This window comes from Phragmites australis, chromosome 1 (genome assembly GCF_958298935.1).
Source record: "Phragmites australis chromosome 1, lpPhrAust1.1, whole genome shotgun sequence".
Taxonomy (NCBI): domain Eukaryota; kingdom Viridiplantae; phylum Streptophyta; class Magnoliopsida; order Poales; family Poaceae; genus Phragmites; species Phragmites australis.
The window spans coordinates 9,962,087-9,978,089 of record NC_084921.1 but is presented as its reverse complement, the minus strand read 5'-3'; the positions used below and the strand labels follow the sequence as shown (position 1 = coordinate 9,978,089).

The window sequence follows — 16,003 nt, the reverse complement described above, 5'->3', positions numbered from 1 at the left end:
TCCTCTTAAGTAGATGGAAGTAAGCATGGTGAGCCCCCAGCATTGGTGGCCACCAGTCAGGAATTGGAGGTGGACAGCCCTGAGGTCGTTGCTACCCTTCCACGGAGGAGGTACGAGACTTTGTTGGATGCAACCTAGGGGGACATGATCGAAGGGAGGATAGGCCAGTAGTCGGACTTAGTTTTCATTACCTTCTTTATGGTAAGAGTCTACCTGTAGGTTAGCAATTTAATCTATGAATAGCTGGTACTGACCTTTGATGTTCTTTGTAGTTCGCCAGGCATCGCTTGAACAAGACTCGTTGTGATCCCAATAAGGCTAGCATCTGAGTAGCTCTCTCAGGTGACGGCCGAGAAGGAGAAGGCGGATGCTGCTCTAGAGGACCGGATGGAGAGTGAACTTCTGGTATCCCATCTGGCTGCTTATTCATCTTGTCTTCTGAACATGTCGCCCTGCAGAAGTCTCCATGACCCAAGAAGCTATTGCCAAGGAAGGGGCCCAGATGTCCGCTGTTCGCCATCAACTTGTCGCAACGCTCAAGGGCTCACTGTCCGAACAGAGGTTATTAGCGTAGAGGATGCTCCAGGGCTCGCTATACGGGCCACCAATCTTGCTGAGGCATTCGGTGGGTTCCGAGAGACGGTCACCGAACACCTTTCGAGCTAGTCTCGATAGAGTGCAAAGCTGGTACTCGCCTATGCGTTGGCTATCCTGAAGACCCACCAACCAGAATTTAACACCAACTTCTACTAGAAGGTTTCTAGGATGAGTCAGAAGAATCATCGACTGGCAAGGTTGAGGAGGTGACCATGACAACCAAGGTCTTCATGGACGTGATGGATTTTTTGCCCTCGGCGTAGTTCTTTTACTTTTACCCTGCAATTCATAAAAACACTTGGTAGATTTTGTTATTTTTAGTCAGGAACTTTAAAAGTTTTCCATGCTTAATGGGAGTACCTCGTGCTATACTCGTTTGATAGCATATCATGATTTTCTTTTTGCCTTTTTCCTTCGATTAGTTCAGGACGTGTTGATAACTAATCAGAGCACTTATTATGACTGGCCTATGGTCCGCTTGAGTGGGAGGCGTCGTAGCCCCTAGTCACATGTGGAATGTGATAAGCAGCCTTTTTGTAACCCCAAGTTCGCAATGCAATGATCCTTTTCTTGTCGTTAGAATATACTTTCAAAGGGTACACAATATATCATTTTTGGTTTCCAGCACCTAGCACTTAATAAGGCCTCGACTGTCTACTCGGAAATAGAGATTCCGAGTAGGTAGTCCAAATAGTAAAAATATCTTTAAGGAAAAGGTAAATCATTGCCCTCAGGTCGAGACAAACTTTTCGCCACCCTGGTGCACATTTGTGATGAAGGATTTAAGAAGAGGCTTACCCCGTTTGTCAGGCATGAAGATGCACGAAAAGACAAGTAAGGTAGAAAAATAAAGTCGATCGACTTTATAGGAAATATGATCTTTATTATCACGAGAAAGTATTCTTAGGATTTACACTTAAAACTTACAGAGTTTATTGATGAGCAACAAGCTATGTAGACCTATTGTCTTAAATCTAAACGATACAGACTAGATTAAGCCGATAAGCAATGACCCTTATTGCCTCTGGGTAGCGTAGGCGCTTTTTCATGGGTTCCAAGCTAGTTGTGGAGCTGAGCCCCCGAGGTTTCTAGGTTTGCATATCAAGGCGCTGTGATCATGGTTACGACTAAGTCTTGTTATCTACATTGATTCTTGAGCTATTGGGTTCCTCGCTTAGTTGGTGTTGAACTACCATGTTGAGACTCCGCTTGTCACAACAATGACTAACTCTGTAAGGCAGAAAATGAAGTCGAACGACTTTATAGGCAATATGATCTTTATTATTACGAGAAAGTATTCTTAGGATTTACACTTAAAACTTACAAAGTTTATTGATGAGCAACATGCTATGTAGACCTATTGTCTTAAACCTAAATGATACATACTAGATTAAGTCGATAAGCAATGACCCTTATTGCTTCCAGATAGTGTAGGCGCTTTTTCATGGATTCTGAGCCAGTTGTGCAGTTGAGCCCCCGAGGTTTCTAGGTTTGCATCGCAAAGCACTGTGATCATGGTTACGACTAAGGCTTGTTATCTACATTGATCATTGAGCTATTGGGTTCCTCGCTTGGTTGATGTTGAGCTATCATGTTGAGATTCCGCTTGTCACAACAGTGACTAACTTTGGGACAACCCCGGACGGTGATGAATCCCTCGGGTCTCAAGATCTTCACGCACTGATAAGGGTAATGCATGGCTGCCATGAATTTGGCAAGAGTACGTCTTGCTAAGATGGCATTGTATGCCATCTCGAAGTTGACCACATCGAATAGAATTTGTTGTCTGAAAATTGTCATGCTTTCCGAAGGTAACGGGTAGCGATATCTCGCCGATGGGAGTGGCCGAAGATCTAGGTACTATACCATGGAAGGCTTGATGGAAGACTGAGAGATCTGCATATCTTCGAATGTGTTATAGAAGAGGATGTTCAGGAAAGTCCCTCCATCAATAAGGACTTGGGTAACCCTACAATTATTTATCATAGGCTCGATCACTATCAAGAAACATCCTGGTCGTACGATGTTATTAGGGCAATCTTCTTGGCTGAAGGAGATTTCAGTGTCTGACCACTTAACGGCCTGACGACCTTTAGATATGGTAGCTAGGACTTCTTGAGCCACCGTCTTGTACTGTCGTTTAGACTCATAGGATATGGAACCACCAAACATGTGATCAATCATCCTTTCATCCTACTGGAAGGACATCGGATCCAAATCATCCTCACTATTGAATATCTAACTATAGGGTATATGCACATAAGGAGTACACTATACACGGATAGGGTACATCGTACACCTGATTGACAACTCCAGATATTACGTTTCCGAATCTGTGGGACCTGATATACTTGGAGATCATGAAACCTGTAATAGGAAGGTCTTGATCAGGTTAACCGACTCGAGTACGACTAGTATCCAAGCTGGATTCGACTGTCTTGCCTTGACTAACAAGATAAAAGACTTCTTATCGACTACGGCGGATCCAGGGTAGCGCCAGAACCCCTATATAAGGTGGGAACCCAAACCCCTCAATAGGGGACGGAGAACAACTCACGATAGATCAACGCCAACACAACTCGACGCAAGCACCCAGACCCTAGCTTTGGAGATACTCGGCGACATCAACCCTATATTAGTTTAGATCCGATCTACTCCATGGTAACAAGTTTAGCCACCTTGATTGTCCTCAAGATAATCCATATACAACATTATCCACACAGGACGTAGGGTATTACATCGTACTGAGGGCCCGGACTTGTATACATCGTGTGTTTTGTTTCCTACTCGATCCTTGATCTTGAAGGTATCCCAGTTTAATTACGGATATATTGTTGCGAACTAATCTTCGATAGTTGGCGCGCCAAGTAGGAGCCCTCATCTATTTTTTAGGATCGATCATGTCTCAAGTGTGTATCCGTGTTGGATTCTCTGACACTGGCTTCTATGACCACTTCGAGTCTGCGACAGTCATCCTTGCATCGCCTCCTGCTGACTATGAAATCATCTTTGGAACAATGACATACCACTAGCACGATCTGGTGAACTGATCCACATCTTTTGTACTTGCTTGCACCAGCATGGTGTACTCAACCCCACGCCGCCCACACCATTCCAACCATTTTAACCACTTTTCCGTTCGATACACTGGCTTTAACTCCCAAAAAACTGGATCCATAGTACGAGTCCACATGCATTGTACAGTAACATAATAAATATCAGGATCTAACTGAAAATATCGGGTGAACCACATTATCATCTCCTTCATCCTAGTACCCTCAGTGTTTGAGTGCTCATGGATGGTAAACAAAAAATTACTCAAATCAACACCAGAAGGACCATTTCGGATTTAACTATTTCCATAGAAAACTCTAAGCCTTATAGGATTTGACATAACTACAACGTAAAAAATATATCAAACAAATTATCAACTTACGATTACTAATCAAACAAAGAAAAACTCAAATTAAAAATTTTCAAACCATAATTTATGTACCATAATTAAATCTTGGTAACCTAAAATGTAACCTCTAATTAATCTTTCTAATCCCTAGTCTTACATACGTATTAAGCCTACAATTAATATTTTTCAATGTGTAAACCTAAATATAACCTATAATTAATATTTCTAATCACTAATCTTACTTACATATTAAACTAGCATAACCTAAATTATTTTCCCCCTAATATATAATTGAAGCTTACGTAAATGTTACTTAAAAATATTTACTCTAAGACTTATAGCGTTTGACTGTCAGACCCGGTTTTAACGGACAAAACCAGATACGGTTTATATGTGCCCAGGATGTTCAGCACACATAAGGACGTCACATGTGAAGTAACAAAAGTAATACTTTTATTAAATAAACGTTAACTCTTACAACAATTGACATATATTATCTTCTATGTAGATATCTGCAGCGGAACAGAAGCACTGGTGCCCAACAACACCACAGTCAACCGGCCGAGACACGTGCCTAGAATGTCACAACCGCGTCTTGATAGTCTTCAGCATCTTCACTTACTGAACATCACCGTACATGTCGCATGGCATTGTGAAAATAGCAAGTGTGAGCACATGATGCGCTCAGCAAGTATACAGGAGAATAATGATATGCAGTCTTATATCAAGAATAGGCTAACACAAGGTATATTTACGTAAATACGAGTAAAGAAAACAATTAAACTTTAAAAGCATTAAACCATTGTTAAGTGAATATATCCCAATTAATCCAACCGTTAGGCTTCACCCAAAACTAACCATCTTGCAAACCATAACCACGACCAAACCAAACTCATCTAATCATGTGAGGATGCAAGTCTCCCATAACCGAGGACACGGCTGTTTTAATAGTTTTACACTCTGCAGAGGTTGTTCAACTTTTAGCCACGAGTCGTGATATCCTTATTGCCGTGTTTGCAAGACACTTAACACACGCCAGTGGTGTGCCGTCAGAGGGAAGTATGGTCCATCAATTAGGTTTTGGTACTCCAACGAATGCTAGCTAGGTGTCTAAATGATATGCTAAGTCTTACCCATATTGGCCTCGTGTTTGGTATGATATTTCTTAGGTTGTCGCTCTACGAATCGGTCCTTATATGTGACACTTGAGCAAAGACTATCCAATAGGAAAATAACTAACAAAACCTAACACCTTTTCTTAGAACGTATCCTCAAGTCCACCACATGAACCACCATTATCAAACTAACAGGAAAATAATCAATAAATTTCTTGGAATGTATCCACAAGCCCACCACATGAATGCATTCAAACAATTAATAACTTAACTCAAATTTGAATTTAGAAAATAGGCTTTTTCCTACTCTAATTATTCAACCTATAATCAAATCTTGAAAAATTTTAGAAATTTGAGAAATCTGAAAATCAGGGTGTGACATTGACATATCTACAACATGACATAATTTACAACAAACAAAAAAATATTCTCAGACTAAAAACTATATAAAACCTTAAAAAAAACTAGAACTAATATCTCAAATTAATTTGTACATCTATATGATAACATAACTAAATATCTATAATTTGTACATAACCTAAATAATAAAAAAACTAAAAAAAAATACTAAAATAGAAATCTTCCTCGTGTCCTTCCCCCTTCTCCCTCCTTTGTTCCTCCTCTCCCTCATCTTTCCTTCTCTTCTTCCTTCTGTCTTCTTCCTCTTCCTCCTTCTCCCTTCGCCCTTCTCTTCTCTTAGAAACGGCTGACCGAGCGAATGATTTTTTTGACGACGAGACGACCAAGAGCAAAGATAAGAGGCGAGAGTGTATGAGAGAACAGCGGAATGTACTTTTCGCACAATCGTTGTGTGAAACTGTTTTCACACAACCGTACTGCGAAAATATTGAGGTTTTCACACAATCGTCCCGCGAAAATGTTTTCGCGCTTCCAAATTTTGAAAATTCCTATTTTCACTTCACCAACCTACGAAAATCTAGTTTTCGCGAGTTCAATAATTTTGCACAATGAACTCACAACAGTGGGGTTTTTTGTAATTTTTCAAATTTGTGCAATATTTTTAAAATTTCTGTAAAAAAATAATATTTTTAAAAAAATTCTGATTCATCGTACCACACCAGTTGAAGAGCCAAATATGAGTAACCATGGTATCCAGTTATCTTTACAGACTAAAGAAAAGAACACAGCACAACTGTACAACAACAACAATCACCACAACAAAAGTGCAGAAATACTCTGCCCCCAACGTAACAAAAGAACATGTGCATAGTAACAAAAGAAAAAGGAAACCGTTAACAATGAAAAAAAATTCATGGTGAAATTCATAAGCAAAGTCACAACAATATACTGCACTCCCGTAGAGTCTGCAGACCCCCTACTGGATGGTGCATTCTCCCGCTGGTGATCGCTCTTCTAGCAGTAACCGCCATAGGCCACAAGCCTGCAGTCTTAGCAGTAGCAGCTAGGCATGGCATAGGGGGTGTAGTAGCAGCCGGGCCTCGTCGTGCAGCTGCTGCAGGAGCACCCCTTGTCGCACCACTTGCACTTCCCCTTGCAGAACTTCTCGCACTTCTCCATGCACGCCTTCTCGCACTTCTCCTTGCACTCCTTGCAGCAGGCCTTGTCGCACTTCTCCTTGCAGAGCTTCTCGCACGCCTCCTTGCAGGGGTCCTTCTTCTCCTCCTTGGGCTTGTCGTCCTCCACGCTGACGATGGTCGCGGCGAAGCACTTCTTCTTGAGCGCCAGCGCGATACACACCGGGTCGACGACGCCGACCACCGTCAGCGTGCACTTGTCATGATCAACTTCCATCGACTTGATCCCTGGAGGACGGTCACGAGTCACGGCATGGTGTTAGCCCATTTTGTTCGTACGCACACATTGCTCGATAGATAGATACCTTGGATCGTGGCAACAGCTGCCAGGATCTCACTCGTGCATTTCTTGCCGATGAGATCAGCTCTGACCACCGTCTTCTGCAATAGGTAAGCGACAACACAAACACTCAGAACAGATGGTTCATGATCAGAAGTAATTTGCAGAAACAAAAGCATGATCACGGACCTTGGACATTGTGAGCTGATGACACCCCTGGTTTCGATGCAGACTCTTAGTTTTGTGTCTCTGGGAAAGGAGATTCTGCTGCTGGACTGGAACTGGAAGTTCTGCAGGATTCTTGTCCAATCCTAGGCTCTTCATATAAGGTGGCAACTCTGGAAGTCAACTCGGCAATACAGCAACTGCCACCGTACCATTGGCTTGGACCTGGTCGTACGAATATACTATATATACACACTTGTGCTCCGCAAGTGTATAAGCTTGTCGAGGTAATTTATACTACTATAATCCTCTTTCTAACCGCAGGAGGTTGCAACTGATAGCTGCACAGTGGTTAGCCAATTTATTTGCTTGGAGATTGCACAACCTTTTCTCGTCAGGTCTGGTCGGTTTTTGCTGGTACACATGTTAGTTGGGGTGAAGAATATACAGGGTATCGAAGGGATAAACATTATGAATCCATCATCAAAACCGCTTCGTCTACACGTTGTTTGCTTGCCCTGTTAGTGGAAATGCCAGCGCGCAAGTTCTTTTTTTTTGTCATATTAGTGGAAACCGCTTCGTCTAAACATTTTCAGTAATCAGAAAGGTGGGCATACATCCCCAGCTTACAAATCCTCACGACACCATCCCTGGGAGTCTCCCACTAGCATGGGAAAACTATAAATATTTTCGTTGTTTCTTCAATCGAAAACACTGTAACTCGAATGTCCGGACGCATCGAACGGGACAGTCCGATCAGTCCACAGCCTATCATTAGGCTTGCCCAAAAATATTACCCATCAATAAACAATTACACCGAAAGGTGGCTTCCATTTAAAACGGTTTTATGCAGTGACGAACCGACACGTCAACTCGAGCGCCAAAAGATACATCATCGGGTAGGAATTGGTCATAGATATGATTAACAATGCTTCACTTTGGACATGACGATATGATTGAGAGGAGGTCATATGATTAGAAAACTCTTTGTTTTCTCAGTAGTGGCCGTGCTGTGCTGCAAGGTGGAATGATTGAATGGACGTGGTCTCAAATTCTGTTATGCCCTAGTTGGTTGCAACTTACACTGTTAAGTTAGTAGTATCAGATCTGCAGGTAGGAATGTTACGAAATGGCTAGGCAACGCATGGACGGACTTGGTAAACCAAGTGTTCACATTTTCTGGGCTGGGCTAGAAGCTACAACGACAGTGAATGGCACAAGCTGCAGTACAAGGATTGATCATCCTTGAATGAGCTGTACATAATTAGCCGGTTTTCATATCAAATTAGGGCTCATTAGTGAGTTTATGTCACGGTTATGTGCATAAATTCATGTTTTAAAGCCATTTAGACTCGGAATAGTGCAATTAGGCGATTTTAAGCATACATGTATGTGTTTATGTGCTTATTGGCTCATTTTGGGGATGATTTGGGCTTGGGTCCAGTCAATTAGGGCTTGGCTGGGGCTCTTTTAGTTTTGGACAGCAGTAAGGAGGGGAAATCGAATGTTTTGAAGAACCCTAAGGCAATCCCTTGATCCCCAAAACCACAAATTAGCTCTAAATCCCTAACCTTAGAAGCAACCCCCAATCAGAAACCCTAGACTAAAGGAGAGATGAGGAGAACTTACGGCATATGGTGCTTCTCGTAATTTTTAGGTCCGTCAGAGCCCTCTTCTTCTTCTTCTTCTTCTCTGGCGGGTCCTCCACCTCTCAGTCGCGCGTGTGGATCCTCCATCCGGACCTCCTTGCATCGTCCCCTTCTCCTTGCGCGTGTCGGAGGTCTATCGGAGCACGTCTCCTTCTCGCCACGTGCGGAGGTCGCCTTCACGAAACCACCATTGACCAGCTCGACGGAGCCACGCGCAACCGCAGTCGCACGTGCGCCCCGGCAAGCCGACCCATGGCGGCGCCGTTACGACTTGTACTCTCTCTCTCTCTCTCTCTCTCTCTCTCTCTCTCCCCCCCCCCTCTGGAAGCAAATTATAGGACCCTGTCCAGAAAGACCCTTGTAAAACCCCATCCATACCATCCATTTCGTGATCTAATGGCTGGGCTGAAGAGGAGATAGAGGGAGTGGACATGTGTCATCACAGGGGAGAGGGTCTTTCATAGGATAGGATCCTATAGAATTTGCTTCCTCTCCCTCCTGCTCTTCTTGCTGGCGGTCGACCAATGGGTTTTGTTCCAATGATATGTGCGCCCGGCTATCTAATGAAGATTGATGGCGTCGTGTGAATGGGTGGCTACGCGAGTGATAAAGGCCAACATTGCCTGACCGGGCCGCTGTTCGCTTTTGGGTTATCGCGCGTGCGTGCAAGGGTTGATGGGTCGCACTTCGGGTTCTCTAGACCGTGTGTGGGAGGGCACGTGTGTGAGTGGGTCGCGCCGCAATCTTGGGCCGAAGGCGTGCACGCATAAAAAAGAACGGGTCGGCGCGATTGCTTGGGCCACTTGCAGAAGTGGGCTGCGACCCGGTCTCCTTAAGGTTTATGAGCTCTTTTATTTAATCTTGTTTTCCAGTGAATTCTTTAACGTTTTTTATTTTAAACCACTAGAATTCTTAATGTATATGGTCCAAATAAATAATTTTTTAATGTACCAAAATTTAAGGTTATTTATCTGACGTGAGTTTCCTAGTGAATTCGATGTTTTCCTTTTATGCACTGGTTTAATTGACTAATGTGACTCAAATAATGATATTTTATGCACCAAAATTTATGAATATTTATCTGGATAAATTAGAACCAACGGAAAAATTTATTTAGAGAATTTTGATGTTATTTGGCTGTCGTTGCATACCGACCAACATTAATTGTAATCATGTGTTATTTATGTATTTATTGATTTTTTTCCTGTTTTCTGCCCAACGATGATATGGATTGGAATTGAGTTTTTTCTTGATTTTAATCAGACTGACATAGAGTTATTTTCATACAAATATTACTTTATGATAATGTTGTAATTTGGCTCAAAATTTTCCTTCAGCTCTTAATACTTCCACCAATGCCGCCACCATTGACAGCATAGAGGAGCTCACAAGGAACAATTTTTCTGTTTGGAAAGCTAAAGCAATGGTTGTCCTTAGTGTTTTGGACGTTTATTATGCACTCAGGATTGACGCCCCCATTGCTCCCGCTATTCGCATGGAGAATTGTGATGAATTTAAGAAAAAACATGATGCAATTACTGAAAAGTAGGAGCAGTCAAACCGTTTATCTCTTATGGTAATGAAGAACTCCATTTCTGTTGGGATAAGGCTAAGATGTACTTGACATCTGTGGAGGAGCAATTCAAATGCATCTCTAAGGTTTATGATAAAACACTCATTCAGAGACTTTTAAGCACTAAGAGAGCACATTATGATGATTACTGATATGCCCGGCAAGCACAAGGGCATGGACATGGAGATTTTTTTGAAGGATTTCTTGTCCATTTCATTATGACCTCACTATCTCCTGAGTTCACTCCATTTAAGATCAATTACAATACTTATAAGAAGAAGTGGACCATGAGTGACTTGATCATGATGTGTGTCCAATAGAAAGAGAGACTGGGGGCCAAAAATAAATATTATAGTCCCCTTGGTGAGGGAGAAACTCCGCAGATTCGAGAAACCTATGTCCCCTCGGTAAGGTCAGTTCGATTGAAACGTGTGTATGGTTTATACATTGCCATCAATTATTATAGTTAGTTGGCTTTCGAAACTGATGAAAATATGCTTTTTATAGTAGGTTCCTCTTACCAATCGACTGCAAAACTCTCTCCTATATAATGGCTGGGACTTGGTATTTTGGCACACACATATGCACTAGTACAGAATTGGTCTTATATGCTAGCCCTTTAATACCGCCCAATGGCCTAAGCTGGTAGTAATGCCCAACTCCATCATCACTGTCGATTGAAGCCACCGACCAATAGTATTAGTAGGACATAACCGCCGGTTAGTTGTATAAGTTGGCAGTGATGTCTCGACTATATAATAGTGGCCCTCCCCTTCCCCAAGCCGAGCACAACAGAGAGAAGCTCTGTTCTTGCTTGGTGGCGGCCATTTTGAGGAATCCCCATGTCCTAGTTGTTCCAAGGTATGTAACTTCATCACCAATCCATTTCTAGTTGAATTTTATTTGCTAAATTGCTCTAGATTTTAAAATAATGGAGATGAACCTATGACCATGATATTTAAGACAATGTAGATGCAATCATACCTTATTTATGATATGGAAGATTCAGTTAGTAGCTTATGATGGAAAGTGTCTTTATTATTGATTTACATTAGCTACATGTATAAGCATATTTATTTTTAGTTTTTCATGAATTAGAAAAATTAGCCACAAAATTAAGGTAAATAGAAGCTCCAATTATAATTTTTATATTTTATTTAATTAGCAAGCTCCAATATAGAAACTTTAGGTATGAACATATTTATTTTTGATTTTTAATGAATTAGAAAAATTAGCCATGATATTTAAGCATGTAACAAGCTCTAATTATATTTATTATATTTTAATTAATTAGTATGCTCTAATATAGAAACTTTAGTTATGATCATATTTATTTTTTATTTTTAATGAATTAGAAATTTTAGCCATGATATTTAGGTATGTAGCAAGATCCAATTATATTTTTAATATTTTATTTAGTTATCAAGCTCCAATATAGGAAATTTATGTATTAGGGTATTTATTTTTAATTTTACTTAATTATTTATATATAAGGATTAAATAATAATGAAAATTTCTAGGGATGAAACAAACAAATACTCATCGGGAGCGAACACGAAAACATACAACAGGTGTCTCCTCCAACCTGGGTCAATTGTCGGCAGGAGATGGCGAGGTAATTTATTGTTGGTGATTGCAAAATCTTCTAGATATTTTGAATGTGGATTTATAATAATGATATAATTGTAGATAGATAGAAGATGGATGCACGATGCAAGCCGTGTGAGCATAGAGTACAAGAATGACATGGAATATTTCCTGGTAGCAGCCGTGGTGCACAAGTCAAGTACACAGTCTCAGTACATGTGTTGTCTATGCGTCGATTGCGAGACTAAGAAACAATTTTCCACCACCCAGCATATACATTCCCACTGAGCACGGTGAAGTTGAGATCGTACACAAAGGGAAAAACATTGGTAGAGAAGACGAAGACTTGTGCACCGATATGCTAGTTGACGAATACACCGATATACCACATATCAGAGATACGTTGGTCGATGATGATCTAGAGCAGATGTTGGTTGACGACAACGACGATAATGATCTGGAGCAGATATTGCATGATGGGGAGGGGAACTTCACCAATGAAAGAGAGTTTCAAAAGTTTTAGTGTATGGTAGAGGACTCAAAAACACCGTTATTCCCAGGCTATGAGAATGAGCACACAAAATTGCATATCGTGCTTTCACTGCTACAATTGAATGCAAGCAATGGGTGGTCTGATGTAGGTTTCACAGAGTTATTACTGTTCTTGCAGAAATTGCTTCTAAAGGGGAGTGTGCTACCAGAGAACACGTACCAAGCTAAATAGGTTGTGTGCCCATTAGAGTTAGAAGTACAAAAAATACATGCATGTGCAAACAATTGCATGTTGTATTGTGAAGAGCATGCAGACTTGGAAGTGTGTCTTGTCTGTGGTGCCGCATGGTACAAGTGTGACGGTGATGATATCCATGGTGAAGAAAGATGAAAAGGCCTCCCATCAAGGTGGTGTAGTATTTTCCTATAATCCCCCGTTTGAAGTGTTTATTCGCGAACAAAAGGCATGCCGAATTTATGCAATGGCACACCAAGGAGTGCAAGGATGATGGAAGCTGAGACACCCCACTGATTGTATGCAGTGGAGAAACATTGACAGAAAATATAAGAAGTTAATTGCAGAAGATGTAAGGAATATAATGTTGGGGAATGGGTTGGCTATGGAAGTCTAAAAACAATTTTTTTCTACCGCATTCACACAGGAAACAATGCAAGAGATCATATATCATTACCACTTGACGCGCAGTGCAGCGGAAGAAGAGTTAGAGCAGACCGATCCAATGTTGTGAGCTTTAAACTCCTCGAGCAACTTCTCAATCAGATCCGCGACCTGCTCCGAGCAGGTGGTCATGCTTCTTGACTAGTTTCTCAAGCAGGTCTATTGTGTCCTCGACCAATTTCGAGAAGGTGGTAATACTTCTTGACCAGTTCTTTGACCAGGTTTATTGCGTCCTACTCGATGACTAGGCGAGAAGATATGTCGACCAGCCGGATAGAAGTGTCGCAATCTTCACATTGAGGAGATCAGTGCCGCAATAGCAGCAATGCCTCTTGGATATCCACACATATTGGGCAGGATCGCCAAGCGTCGATGTTCTAGCACCGCACGCGTGGCTAGGGTTATGGGAGATCATGTGTTGCGGCTAGGGTTTTGGAGTGGCTCACATCTGCACGTCCCACCCCATGCCTCTTCTATATAGATCGCGCTAATGGGCTCTCATGTTGGAAGCCCTTTAGGACTCTAACACCTCATGGATAACAATCCAATCAAACCCATATACGAATCCAATTCGTATGTTTTGTTCTAACCTATTTAATGTGTGACCCGTTAGGTTCATGTACAAACGACTATAACTCAGAAACCCTTTCCAAACCGAAGTCAATAGCGGTCCCTAGCAGGACATATTGACTCCCGAGTATACACAAAGATCATATCGGTTGAACCTTGATATACACATGCACTGATCTCTTCGCCTCATGATATCAGTCAAGCTCAAGGCGAGATACGTGCCACCCTTATGATAGCTCGACCATTCACTCGATCAAGTAGTGAATTAATCATGATTAACTCTTTAATCATATTGGCATGACAATACACTTTCTCAATCCAACTACCTCGAGGGGCCTAGAGATATCTCTCATGTTATCAAGGAGGAGCAAATTCCATCTTGATCGCTCACACCCCACGACATGTTTTTGACAAACCCAAAAACTACCTTTATGACTACCCAGTTACGGAATAGCGTTTGGCAGCCCCTAAGTATGTCACTATATATTCTGGAAATCAATGACGATCTCATATCTAAGGATCCTGTAGGTACACCATCTGAGATAACAACTGATGGCACATCATAAATAACAATCCTAATAGTATCTCAAGGTGGGTCTATCTAATATCATGTTCTCCAACATAAATATCCACATTACTGACCTGATATCTCTATACCTAAGATCCGTGAAACGTGATCATCAATCAATACATGTGCTGGTCTTGTGAATCATCACCATGATACGTGACCCGGGATCAATTTAGAATAACATTATGATACAAAGAGTTCCACGAACAAGTCATATACTTACCAATAAATGTAAATGATAGTCATTCTTGGAATAACACATTATTCAGAAGTACATAAACATAGATGTGATACAATCATCTCTATGATTGCCTCTAGGGCATATCATCTTCAATCTCTCACTTGCATTAGAGTCAATCATGTAAGTATCTAATACCCATAGCTTGCATGTGCGCCTCATGCTTGGGCCACAGGACTGGTTTTATCAACGGATAAGAAATATTCAAATCCTTGTGTACCTTATATATCTTCAAATCACTCTGATCTAAAATCTCTCGAATAAGGTGATAGCATCGCAATATATGTTTGGACTTTTGGTGCGACCTAGGTTCCTTGGCTTGCATAATGGCTCCACTATTATCACAATAGAGATCCATTGGACTATAAGCACTAGGCATCCCACCAAGCTCAGAAACAAACTTTCTGATCCAAACAATCTCCTTTGCAGCTTTAGAAGCTACGATATACTTGGCCTTCATCATGGAATCGACATCGTTTCTTGCTTGGAACTCTTCCAACTCATTGCTCCTCCATTAAGGCAAAACACAAAACCATATTGCGATCTTGAATCGTCCTTGTCAGTTTGGAAGCTAGAATCGGTGTAACCATTTACAATGAGCTCCTCCTCACCTCCATAGACTAGGAACATATCCATAGTTCTTTTCAAGTACTTTAGGATATTCTTTACTATTACCCAATGAACTTCACCTGGGTTTGATTGATATCTACTCGTAACACTTAGAGCCTATGATACATCTGGGCGTGTACAAAGCATGACATACATGATGGACCTGACAACGGAAGCATATAGGATCATACTCATTCTCTCAAGCTCATTAGGTGTCTAAGAACACAGACTCTTACTGTGAGTGATACCATGTGACATTGGCAAGAAATCTTTCTTGGAATCCTGTATATTGAACTTTTTCAATGCCTTGTCGATGTATGCACTCTGGCTTAATCTGATAAGCCTTCTTGACCTATCTCTATAGATTTTATGCCCAATATGTATGCTGCCTCTCCAAGATCTTTTATTGAGAAACTCTTTCGCAATGAAGATTTTACAGCATCAAGCATTGGAATATCATTCCTAATCAACAACATGTTATCTACATATAAGACCAGAAACACAAGTGCGCTCCCACTAGCCTTTTTGTAAATACAAAGCTCTTCTTCATTTTTGATGAAACCAAACCCTTTGACCACTTCATCAAAATGAAGTTTCCAACTCCGAGAAGCTTGTTTTAGTCCATAGATGAACTTTTGTAGCTTGCATATCTTCCTAGCATTTCTCGGATCGACAAAACTCTTAGGCTATGCTATGTACACATCCTCACTTAGGTTTCCTTTGAGGAAAGCCGTTCTAACATTTATTTGCCATATCTCATAGTCGTAATATGCGGCAATTGCTAGGATGATCCGGATAGACTTTAACATTGCGACGGGTGAAAATGTTTCGTCATAATCAATTCCTTGAATTTGCCTGAAACCTTTTACCACCAATCATGCCTTATAGATATGAACATTTACATCAATGTCTATCTTTTTTT

General features: G+C 41.2%; 1 protein-coding gene across 1 annotated transcript; it reads right to left on the bottom strand.

Moving 5' to 3' along the window:
* Positions 1 to 6,210: 6,210 nt before the first annotated feature.
* LOC133887605 (uncharacterized) lies at positions 6,211 to 7,373 on the bottom strand. Its single transcript, XM_062327552.1, has 3 exons — positions 7,141 to 7,373; positions 6,977 to 7,052; positions 6,211 to 6,899 (listed from the first exon to the last, which is right to left on the bottom strand). Exons 1-3 carry the CDS (start codon positions 7,273 to 7,275, stop codon positions 6,526 to 6,528), a joined length of 585 nt encoding a protein of 194 aa, XP_062183536.1. The 5' UTR covers positions 7,276 to 7,373; the 3' UTR covers positions 6,211 to 6,525.
* Positions 7,374 to 16,003: the final 8,630 nt, after the last annotated feature.

Bases quoted from the DNA above. Each gene is read 5' to 3' on its own strand.
- LOC133887605 (XM_062327552.1), bottom strand. From the start codon at position 7,275: ATGAAGAGCCTAGGATTGGACAAGAATCCTGCAGAACTTCCAGTTCCA. The intron at 7,053-7,140 runs GTCCGTGATCAT...TACCTATTGCAG, and splicing joins ATCAGCTCACAATGTCCAAG to AAGACGGTGGTCAGAGCTGA. The intron at 6,900-6,976 runs GTATCTATCTAT...ACCGTCCTCCAG, and splicing joins AGCTGTTGCCACGATCCAAG to GGATCAAGTCGATGGAAGTT.